The sequence below is a fragment of the Salvelinus namaycush genome, chromosome 32 (genome assembly GCF_016432855.1).
Source record: "Salvelinus namaycush isolate Seneca chromosome 32, SaNama_1.0, whole genome shotgun sequence".
NCBI classification, from domain to species: Eukaryota; Metazoa; Chordata; class Actinopteri; order Salmoniformes; family Salmonidae; genus Salvelinus; species Salvelinus namaycush.
Genome location: NC_052338.1, coordinates 20,950,420 through 20,962,889, shown reverse-complemented (window position 1 = coordinate 20,962,889; position 12,470 = coordinate 20,950,420). Strand labels below are relative to the sequence as shown.

The following is a 12,470-nucleotide window of genomic DNA, read 5'->3' as shown; positions in this document are numbered from 1 at the left end:
GAAAGGTTGCAAGATCTTATCCCAGAGCTGACAAAGTAAAAATATGTCGTTCTGCCCCTGAACAAGGCAGTTAACCCACTGTTCCTAGGCCGTCATTGAAAATAAGAATTTGTTCTTAACTGACTTGCCTAGTTAAATAAGAGGTAAAATAATAAAAATAAATACATTTTTAAAAATCACCTCGGTTGGTCTAATTAATGACAGATGTGATTCTGACATATCATAGCTTGGTTTTCATCCCTCCATTCACAAAATCTGTTTATTACTGATTACTCAGTAATAAAGGGGCGGCAGGTAGCCTAGTAGTTAGAGCGTTGGGCCAGTAAGCAAAAGGTTGCTAGATCAAATCCCCGAGCTGACAAGGTAAAAATCTGTCGTTCTGCCCCTGAACAAGGCAGTTAACCCACTGTTCCTAGGCTGTCATTGTAAATAAGAATTTGTTCTTAACTGACTCGCTTAGTTAAATAAATGTTTAAAAAAATCTAACTACCCTGTGAGCCATGTAAGGTTATTATTATTTGAGACATCAAGCCCTGCCGTACAGCGCCTGTTGCAGTGTAGACTTATACTGCCACCTAGTGGTTAGGGAATTTATTTATTAATCAATTCCCTAGATGTAAAATGTATCATTTTGCCAATTCGAACAAATAACCTTGAAAGAATGTATCCTAATTCTATTTTTCGTTAATCAAGATGGACATGGTTCCATTTCTTTGTCAAGCAATTGTTATCATAATAACAGCACATATAGTAGGCCTATTCAATCATACTATTGATAATCTATTGATCATGTTGTTTTCCCCTGTCTATCTGTGTCAGAGGGAAGAGGCTGATGTCAGAGCTCGTGAGGAGGCGGAGCGTCAGCGCTTGGAGAGAGAGAAGCACTTCCAGAAGGAGGAACAGGCACGCCTGGAGAGAAAGAAGGTAGAGAAGGGTGGAGGGATGAGACAGAGGGGGAAGCAAAGTGGAGAAGTCAAACGTGTCTGTAGTTTTTAGTGTGTATCAAAATAACTATCATGTATCCTTACAAGGAAAATATCTCGGTCTATATAGAATCTGTTGAAATACAATACATTAGTTGTAAGAAATGAAATTATGATGACTTAATCTGCCTCTGCGGTTGAATTTCACAGCGCCTTGAGGAGATCATGAAGAGGACACGTAAGAGTAGTGATGCTGGAGAAAAGGTGAGTCGTGATGCTGGATAAAAAGGTGAGTCGTGATGGTGGAGAAAAAGGTAAGTCGTGATGCTGGAGTAGGGTGAGTCGTGATGCTGGAGAAAAGGTGAGTAGTGCAAGGCCTATGCTTCATATTAAAACCCTTATAATAATAATAATACATTACGTTTATAGTGCTTTATAGACCTTAATACTTTTACATTTTAGTCATTTAGCAGACGCTCTTAACCAGAGCCACTTACAGTAGTGAGTGTATACATTTTCTTATAGACCTACGTTGATTTGATTGCATTTATATAGTGTTCTTCCAGATGCTCAAAGCACCACCAATGTGTAGCACCCTTGGTTGATGCATGGCAACCATTTGTGCCATTTTATGTTCTTCTAGCCTACACTGCCGAAGGATTCCAATTCCCCAGCACAGGCCAATGGCAAGGACACTACGGACAGAAGTAAAGGTAAGTTTGCTGCAATGTAACTTGCAACGTCACTTTGTTCTCCCTCCATCCTTGAAAACGCAGCCTGTGAAGGGCTATGTACAGTATTTGTTTATGAGTAAATTATATCCATTACATTTGTAGAGTGTCACTCTGCTGACTATCCAACATGTGAAAAAAAAGAAGCCAGTCAACTTGTAACTTTTTTTCTGCAGCTCCTGAGAGCCAGCAGAGTGCAGCAGAGTCTGCCCCTGTGCTGAACGGTGTCCAGCCAGGCAAGCACCAGAACGGTCTCTCAGCCAATGGCGAGGCTGCTGACTTTGAGCAGATCATTCAGATGCCCAATCACAGCGGGAGCACCAAAGGTGGGCCGGGGCAACTGGGGAGTGACATAGTCAGTGACCCAATCCTGGAGCCCTTCCTCATGAAAACAGGTCCAATGAAGCCTCAGCATGCTGCAGGTAGCTATGCAGGTCAGGATTAATTCCTACATACATGCCTTATGATCAAAATGCTTATTTCAACATTACAAATAGTGTTTCATCACTGTAAGCAATCCATTGCTCTATAACCAAAATACCAGCATGTGTATAGCTCAGCACAGTTCTAGCTGTAATTAGCTAGAACATAAAGGCAACCTTAAAGGCAGGCATTAACCCCCCCCCCCCCCCCCCCCCCCTTTCTAGCACTGACTACTACACTACTACATTGAGGAAAAATGTACTTTATATGCCTGTGATATGTGGTTGTCCCACCTAGCTATCTTAAGATGAATGCACTAACTAAGTCGCTCTGGATAAGAGTGTCTGCTAAATGACTACAATGTAGGTCTAATTATCCTGTAATTAGCTAGAATTTAAAGACAGCCTGAAAGGCAGGTCTAATTATGCTGTAATTAACTAGAACTTAAAGGCAGCCTGAAAGGCAGGCTAATTACAGCATAATTAGACTAGAACTATTACTACATTATGCAGAGAGGGGGCTCCAAACCTCTAACACTATCCCCAAGCCTGGGTCTCAGCCTCAGTGAGCTTGGGCAACATGCCCTATGTGGGATAGGGTCCCAGTCCTGTTTGGGCAGGCCCCTTGGGTTGGGAAGCGAGTCCCCAATCATCATGTCAAGAACCCACAGCCAGTCTGGAAGACAGCCTAAACCAAGCAAAACAAACAAAGAAAGCAATAGGACCAATTACATCTTATATTATGTCCTCAAGGATTCATACACAGTAGGCCATTATGTACTGTAGAATATAGCTCATATTCCCAATTGAAGCACAAATGAATGATTCGCTCTCTCTCTCTCTCCCCCCCTTTCGTCTCCCTCCAGAAGTCCTCTGAGACACCAGGCCTTACACCACCGGTCGATCCAATCCATTGGTGCCACACGACACAACAGCTTATAAATAAAAAGTGTGCCAAACAAAAAAACTATGGACTGCTTTTAAATCACTAAAAACATATATCTAATGCCGCAGAGGTTGAGAAGGAGGAAGAAAACTCTGCGAAGAAATACTAGTTGAAAAATGAACAACAAAAAAAGCAAAAAATGATGTCTGTCTTCTTCACGGTGTGTTATAGTGCAACATGTGTTGAGCTTTATTGAAAATGTCACATGCAGAGGTTATGGTGCACCTTAAAACGACTGACAGTGTAATATTAGGAATTTTTGAGAATTGTAAGACCTGGAAATATACAATATTTGACTATGGTTGTAATTATTATTATCATCATCATCATCATCATCGTTGTTATTCTATTGCTATTGTTATCTTAAGTTGAACAAAGTGTGTGTTGGTTCTTTTTGTCTTGAATAATTGAGTTATTGAACTAGGGGAGGTAGCAGAGCAGTGTGTAAATGTATATGAGCCTGGCTGCCTAGGCCTCCTGTCATGGGGGAGCTGTGGGATAAAGCTTCATGAAATGGAGAGTCCCTGTCTTTCTTTCTCTTTCTGTCTGTCTGTCTGTCTGTCTGTCTGTCTGTCTGTCTGTCTGTGCGTGCGCCTGTGTGTGTCACTCGTCTATTTTTTAAGTATGGTATGATACAGACTAAGTAGTACATTTCTGTTGGCTCAATGTCTGATAAGTGAAACATGAATGTATGGGACGTGAGTCTAACATTGTCACAGAGTCTTACATTTGCCAGGAGTTTGATCAGCGGTTGTTAAACATAATCTGTTATGGCTGGTTTCTTCAGTGTTTTTCCATGTCGCATTTGAATCACATGAATACAGAGAGGAGAATCAGGACACAGTATCTGTCTGCTGTTCCATGTCGCTGCTGGTTCTATCAGGACACAGTACAGTATCTGTCTGCTGTTCCATGTCGCTGCTGGTTCTATAAGGTTCTATCAGGACACAGTACCGTATCTGTCCGCTGTTCGATGTCACTGCTGGTTTTATAAAGGCTCTATCTGCAAAAAGATGATTCTGAGAATTTTCTTTCGAATTCCGAACCATCGTTGGCTTGAATGGTGTCAGCAATTTTTATCTAGTATTCTTTTGAACTTAACAACATACATTTTGGTATTTAGAGTACTATATAGGTAGAGAACATTGAACAGAACAAGGCTACATCAATAACTACATTTTGACAAAAATGCAGATAGACCGTCAGTCCCAAACTCTCCAAATGTTAAAGTGGTGAATGAGAGGAGGGAGATGGACCGAGGTTAAGAGACTCTGTCCCTTGATCTGGCAGAGAGACAGACACGTTGTTTGTGAGTCAAATGCAGCTCAAGGTATGAACAGACTTGTGCGACAAACATTCTTATTTGTGTAGTTTTATATATATCGAAGGTTTGCTACCTCCAATTTTTATTTTAGAGATGGATTTTGTCAGATCAAGGGACCAAGAGTGAAAAATGGAGGGATGGAAGGAGAGAGATGGATAGATCTGTTAAGTGCAGCATTACAGCTGCTCTCTCTGATCACAACACACTTCACTAGAAATCACTGGGGTAGGATTGCCAGCCTGTTTACCCAGAGTAGCAGCTGGTGATGCAAATCATTGAGTCAGGTTCAAACCTCCATTACAGACAATAATTACTTATTATTTTCTCAAGAGAGAAACACCAGTGCTTCAGTGGACAATGGTAATTGTGAGTAGGTTTGTTGGTTATTAGTTTGATAGGATAAGTCATTATCTTCATCCCATATGGCACACTATTCCCTTGATAGTGTACTACTTTTGAAGGAGTGCACTATATAGGGAATGGGCTGCTATTTGAGGCAGAGGCATAAGCTCATTATGTCAGAAGGTGGCAGCACTTGTTTACAAACATGATCCAAGAGGATCGTTCAACTTTCTCCTGCTGGTCTTTTATAATGGCGTCCGTATTTATCTTTATCACAGATACTCCAGTGAGTAGAAGAAAGATCATTAGGATCGGATTAAATCATCAAAAGGTCCAAAGGATAGTGAAAGGTCTTGTTGTGGATAGAAAATGCCACGTGTTTCCCAAATGCCTTGTGCACAATACAATGATTTTACAGCATCCAAAAACAAAACAACGCAACTAAGATTTTTGCTGTTATTATTCCCTCAAAAATACCAAAACATGACTCATCTCTCATCATCATCCAGGCACCACCAGCGTTTCCAGAACAGGTCTGATCCACGTGATGGATCATCTGCAGCTGATGAAATCACTGAAGAAAGGAGCTTCGCTCTCTCTTATCTATCTATCTATCTATCTATCTATCTATCTATCTATCTATCTATTTATAGGAGAGTGTTGACAGTCCAATGACATATGGGCTTCAGTCATGGTCTATGCCAAGAGGGTCTGTGTCTTTTGACCACAGCTCATAGGGCTCTGGTCAAAAGTAGTGCACTATGTAGGGAATAGGGTGTTATTTGGGACACAAGCAAGGACTTGATTCATTGGGAATGTGGGACAGGATCCATTATGATGGATTGAGCCGCCTCTGCCTCCATTTGAAACGCTGAAGGTTCACAAAGTGGCAACTGAAGAGAATTGATTTGATTCATGACATTACAGATAGTTTATTGTGGTGTTGATTGGTTGCCAGGGTTGGGGAGTAAATGAATACATGTATTAAAAACACTTGATTATTACTTCTTGGTTCACTTAAATTCAGAAAAGGATGTTCGCGAAAAAATACATTGACACCATTCTTTTTTCTCAATTACATTCAATTCAGCATTGAAAAGCGCAATTTCAAATTTGTTCACCAGAGTGACTCTGACCACAAGTCAGAGACCACTGTGACACCAACTGCGTATGATGGATCCGTTTTGTCTTCCTCTAATGACTTTGGAAAGTGATCCAAAAGTAACTGAAAGTAATCAGATTATGTTACTGAGTTAAGGTAATCCAAAAGTTACACTACTGATTACAATTTGACAGGTAGTAACTAACAGATTACATTTAGAAAATAACCTACCCAACAACCCTGTTGGTTGCTGTTATAGATGTCTAATCCTCATTCTAACATATTTACAGTAAATATTTCAGGGTTTTGGTTGCTATGGCTAAAACTATTGATCTTTGGTGGGCATTCATTGTGTTCAAGTTGTGTTGTTATACATCTCAGGTTTTTACTGTGGGTAAAATTTTAACTTAAAAAAGGTCAATGAACTGTGATAGCAAATTTGACTTTATTCATTGGACATTAGACGGTCGATAGTGCAGCAATCTTTTTGTGCTTTATAAGTGTCAGACACCTGCTATCTGTGCAGGACAGGCTGTATTTGTTTAGCTGTTGCTCTGGGTTGCAACCCCATGATGATTGACCCTTGTAATGAAAGCAGACACTACAACAGGTGTGTGTACGTATGTGCCTGTGTGTTCACCATCCCTTTGCAATCAAACATAATATGCCTTGTGGTCACTCTCTTTTCAGCATCCCTGGGCAGCCCACTAACTTTTAATAGAACCCTTTATCACAACAAATTCCCCTAGGCTATGGTCATGGTGCTTATTTCATGCCCTGGCTAACATATTGAATATCCAGCTAAATAAACTGGGCCTACTGAAACAGCAGCCATAACGGCTTTCTGCTACTGAGAGGTAATTCCTCACAGGAAGTACTCACTATGCCCTCTGTATTGGTTTACTCTCTGTTGGAGAGGAAAGCTTTTTCTGTGTCTTTAGGAACGCTTGTAGTCCTCAGTGCAGTACCTCAGGACTACAATAAATTGATGTGACTTATTTGACAATAAAAAAGACAAAGGCACTCCAGCTGAAGACAGCAATACATACTGTATATTAAAAGGTTTATTCCCATTGTTTCCCTTGTACAACGCATTGAGGTAGACGAAGAGCCTTCCCGTCGCTTATTTTCTATGTTCTCCTTGGGTGTTCTCACTGGAACCAGGTCACCAGGGTCCCAGCTGCTCATGTCACGTGTTCTGGGAAAAAGCTAGGTTATGATGTCTATAGTGTAGGCGTCATAGAATTAGGAATACTAGTAATTTAGCACATTTGTAATTTAATAGGATCTCTATGGTATTGTAGCTAGGTCAAGAGCTGCCTACTGCTCTATATGATAATACACAGAACCATTTCCCTTTGGTTACTGGATAGCTAGCTAGGGTGGACTATTTGCATAACCGTCTGTACATTGTGATGTGGTATCACACATTTGACAATGGATAGTTTGAATCTTCTACAATTATGCAAATGTTTCGACCATTACATTATTTCTAGTGACTGAGTTAGTCTTTCTGCCATTTTGAAAAATGACCGACAGGTATTTGAAACCTGTATGTCAGGGCCCTTTCCTCTCTGGTCCCACGTTGGCCACAGTGGTATGGACGGCGTGTTGCATTTTAAAATGTCCGTCATCTGGAAAGGGCGAGGCAGGTCTTCTGCTTAACTTTACCTTGGGCCTTACCAAAACACTACTTTACCAAAACACTACACGACACATTTTACACAACACTGCGTTTTCCTTTCCTACAGACTAAACAACACCGAGTCTACTGGAATGAACTAGCATCTAGGGAGGCCATCCTTTAGACATGAATAACATTGAACTTTTGACCCTTGCCTCCGTCTCGGTCCTCATAAAATCTACCATTTAATTGTTTTTAAAGTCAACTCCACCTGCTGAACACATGGTTTCCTTGAGGCTGAAGACATATCATATACAAACACATAATCCCACATAACTACAGACTGCACTAAATAAAACTAACAACGTGTGCAGTATACAGATGGTTTACCGTTGAAGTTTTTATCAAGCACATGCCAGATAAGAACCAGGGTTTGTATTCCTCCCCCGTGGTTCATTGGGCTTCCTGCTCTTATTTTTACTTTCTTTTTCACGCTGCCAGACTCGAGGTGAGTTCTCTTTTTATGTTAGGATTTCTTACTTTTACATGCTGACCTAGCCCTTGTTTTTAGACAGATCTTGTGTGATGGTAGGTATGCAGGTCTGAAACTAATTATTTAAACGCTTTTGAAATAATTTGAGAGTAGATCAGCCATTATAATGAGTTAAATGGACATACAATGACCCACTGGGCACAGACTTCAATTCAACGTCTATTCCACATTTGTTCAAAGTCAATTCATTGAAATGACGTGGAAACAACGTTGATTCAACCAGTGTGTGCCCAGTGGGGAGGCATTCTGTAATGCCCTTCGTACTTGCGTGTCGACTATATAAAAGAAAGATACAACATTGATGTAAACCTTACTGTACTCCAAATATTATCTTAAGATCTGTATTAGATTTGGTAATAGCTGTGTAACATGCCGTGTGTCAACAGTTAACAAAGATGAGCAAAAAGAGACTGTATAAAGTAATACAATGCTATTTTTGGGGTGAAAATTATAATTTATACTAATACAATTGCTTTGTTTAACAAATAAAAAACTATTCTAAAAAAAGACAGTCAAAATAATTGGCATTCCTGTTGTCAATACTCCTGCACTTTTTTCTAAAATGTTTTATGAGATTGCAGAACACATTGGGAGGGATCTTAGACCATTTCTATATACAGAATTCAAAACACGCATGTATTGGGGTTCAAGTCTGGAGACTGAGACGACCTTTGCAAAATGTTGAGGTCAATGAACCATTTCTTTGTGGATTTTGATGTGTGCTCGGGGTTATTGTCTTGGTAGAAGATCCACTTATGGCCAAGTGTCAGCCTCCTGTCACAGGCAACCAGGTTTTGGGCTAAAATGTCCTGGTACCTGGTAGAGTTTGATGCCGTTGACCTTAACAAGGGCCCCATGACCAGTGGAAGCAAAAAAAGCCCCATAACATCAAAGATGCACCACCACATTTTACCGTAGGTATGATGTACTTTTCTGCATATGCATATTTCTTTCAAGGCCAAACCCACCACTGGGTGTGCGTGGCCAAAGAACTATATTTTCATGTCATCCAACAAATGTAAATGCCTGGAGTTTGCTAAAACAGCATTGGCACTTGGATTGGAACCGGTGCTATGATCAGATGACACAAAAATCGAGCCCTTTGATCACGCACACCAGTGGTGGGTTTGGCGTCGAAAGGAAAATGCAAGGAGAGGGTGCCGGAGTATTAAAAACAGGGGTGCCAATAATTATGTTTTAATACTTAGAACAATATAATTGTTTTGAATATAATACCCGACTGTATATCTATATAATCAATCATGACCCTATGTAAAAAATAAACCTCTTGTAAACAGAGTTAAGTGACCAACACAGAGGAGAGGCAATTATGTCTACCAACAAAATAATAGGAAGCGTTTGAAGCTGTTGAGGCATTTTTATTAAGCTGTTGACATGGTGCACAGTTAACCCCAGTTAAAGCTAAGGGGGACAGAAAGAGATGGAGAGACCTTGTAGAGGCCTTACACACCACTCTGTGTAATGAGGCCCAAGTAAAGGGGACATACCTTTATCCCATAGCATACTCAGCAGAATTACCCTCAAACTTGACAGTGTGTTTCTGCACAACTAGAGCCACATTGGCTGAGTCCCAAATGGCACCCTATTCCCTACATTGTCCTATGGGCCCTGGTAAAAAGTAGTGCATTATATAGGGAATAGAGTGCCATTTGGTACACATGCTACTGTGGACAGCTCTCAGCCAGAAGCAGGAAATAGGTCACAGCAGAAAATCGTTTGCGTCACCGCTGTAGCAGCAACCATCTTATTCCCACAGAATATGTACCTCCAGTCTCCTGTGAAAGTGAAGGGCAATGATCAAGGCTTTACATAGAAACAGGTACTGACAAAAGACGTTGTCTTCCACTTCAGTGTTTGGTTGAGTTTATGGTGGCCAGCCAGTAACTCACTACAACACACTCCAGATATAAACTGGCATTCCTACAATGGGAATGCAGTAAACTGGGAATCACACAGATAAAACCAAAAAACACATTTGATAAAAACTCGAATGAATTGCAGCATGACCTTGTGTTTGTTCTGTTGGTTTAGAGTCCTGTCGTGGACAGACTACCTATCTCACCAAATTATGCAACATTGGTTGTTTTCCTTCTTTTTGAGTTGACTTACTTCATTGTCCTATGGGCCTAGTGTTGACATGTGCTATTGGTTTAGCCTTTTTGTGGGATGAAGACATCAAGTATACTAATCCCGTAACCTGGAAAGCCTATGACTAGATGACTCAAGTACTGGCATAAAAACTTTACCCATTTAGTTTATGCTTGCGTTATGTGGTGTACAACAATTTCATGAACATAAAAGAGCATATTTCCTGAAGGATTGTGCATTTAAAGCAGAGCGCCAAGAGTTTTTCACATAGGCCAAGGCTTTAGTTGACTGGTTGTAGGTCTAGAGTCATAAAAACGCACAGAACATCAAGACGTTAGACATATGAAACTTCAGAAACTAGTAAATTAGTTGTCAAAGGGATGTTACGGCAGACATGTCCTAAGGTTTACAACAATCCTTGCCATATCTTCATCTTATAGGTTAGCGTTTCCTTTACAGGGTCAAAACCTTTGAGGCAACCTTTTGCCTGTTTAGTCCCTTCCCTCATGGAACGTAAAGCCCAAGTGAGACCATAAACAGTCTATAATAGTGATTGACAGGTCTAGGAGGCATGTGGCATTACACAATGTGTCGACAGGACATTGGGCATGGGCTAAATTTAATCTTGGCACCACCAGGTCTAGGGACACCTGCATTCCAAAAGCACCTGGAAGGAAGGGAGAGTGAGAAAAAAAGTGTTTGTCACTGTCTCTGCAGCCTCTAAGGTCAAAAGGGGGTGAATTTACTACCACAGATGTGAGACGTGCTTGTAAAAATGATAAAGGATGCATCTTGGAGCTGGTAGTGGTTAGTTATGATATGTTATACAGTAAAGTAGACTATATTATATATGCAGTAGGAGAGAGATAGTTTCTAAAACTATCTGGATAGGCAGTTCCTCTGTCCTTGAGATGGTTTTAGAGAACAGCTGGGTTTGTCTCCTTTCCACAACCATTATGATGATACCCTGTATGTATGTGGTGTACAGTTAGCCTATTTAAAGACTATCAAGTATGGGACACATGTCAACGTAGCATGATAAGAACACAGTGAATAGAAAGGGAGTCACTGTCGCTGCACGGAGTTGAAGTCGAGCGCATTTTTCCTGCTCAAGTCTCTCAGGGCATGACATATCTCACTATTTAGTTTCCAGAGAAATGACGTGTGTTCATTTATGCTTTGGATCAAACACACCTGATCTCATCAGGTTCTCTTTCAGGAGCCTGCAGCCAGGCACTGTTCAAACCCCAACTACATGGTAGCAGTGATATAGTCAACACGACGTGACTTCTCAGCAGGGAGCAAAGATGCTGGTTTATGAGACCATCAAAACAAAGGCATCATCTGCCAACAAGCTGCATGCTACCACCTTTCTGCCCTGTTAAATGGAAGGTAATGGAAATACATAACTGCTGCTGGGGTCTACACATGGCACAGAACAAAAAGGGGACTACAGAGGCGCATTACTACACAAATCAGCTCTTTTTTACAAGAGCACAAAAATACAATCGCATTATTAAAGTTCATGCAGTAATTCTTGCTGGATTAATATGATTCTTATTCATTTGGATTTTAATGGGGATTTCCTCCCGAGTGCAAAAATAATGCCTTTATCTGCCTTCTTCTGAATGGAAAAGTGCTGTTTTCTTCCATAACACATCTGGGGTTTTACTGAATTGGCTGGCTATGCCTTGGCTTGGGTTTGGATAAAGATTGGCAGTGTATTCCATTGAATACAAAGATTTTTGTTTTAAACACTTCAGGGGGGAATAACATGTCCAACTGTGAAATGACTCCAGATTCCCACAATGCGCTCTCTCTGTGAATGGAAAATGATTATAAAAATATGGGTCACACTTTATTTGGATAGTCCCATATAGAGGATGTACAGATGGTCATACTATCAACAAACTATCTGTTGATGAGCAAATACTTGCTATGGGGAGGTTTAGAATAAGGATTAGGGTTAAGGTTAGGCTAAGGGTTAAGTTTAGGGTAGGGCAGAGTATAGTTAGTTGAAATGTTGTTGACGGTTATTGAACATCTACTATGGACTATCCAAATAAAGTGTTACCAAAATCTGTTACACATTTACTACTGGCTAATACAATCCTCTACAGATGACTAATCCCACACACACAGCCATGTAAACCCATTCATGGGATACAGTATTCTATGGTCATTTCTATGTAAAAAGGACCCATGAGCACCAAAATTGGAAGTTTATAGGTGCATATCAAATTGTGTCAAATGAAAGCGTAGAGTCTATATTTTGGGGAAATTAAGGCATAGATACGTTTACAAAAATGTTTTACATCGTAACAATTAAGAATAAGCAAAGACTTAAAAGAGGTCTTAAAAACATCTACTACAAAAAGTCTTAAAATGTATTTG

General features: G+C 40.4%; 1 protein-coding gene across 1 annotated transcript in view; it reads left to right on the top strand.

Annotated features, from left to right (window-relative positions):
* The window catches only part of map7d1b (MAP7 domain containing 1b), a 52,366-nt gene extending 48,824 nt beyond the window's left edge, over positions 1–3,542 (top strand). The window contains exons 13-17 of the mRNA XM_038972191.1: positions 820–924; positions 1,134–1,187; positions 1,567–1,636; positions 1,831–2,088; positions 2,943–3,542. Of these exons, the coding sequence (XP_038828119.1) occupies positions 820–924; positions 1,134–1,187; positions 1,567–1,636; positions 1,831–2,088; positions 2,943–2,953 (498 nt within the window). The 3' untranslated portion in view covers positions 2,954–3,542. The remainder of the gene's footprint in view (positions 1–819; positions 925–1,133; positions 1,188–1,566; positions 1,637–1,830; positions 2,089–2,942) is intronic.
* Positions 3,543–12,470: the final 8,928 nt, after the last annotated feature.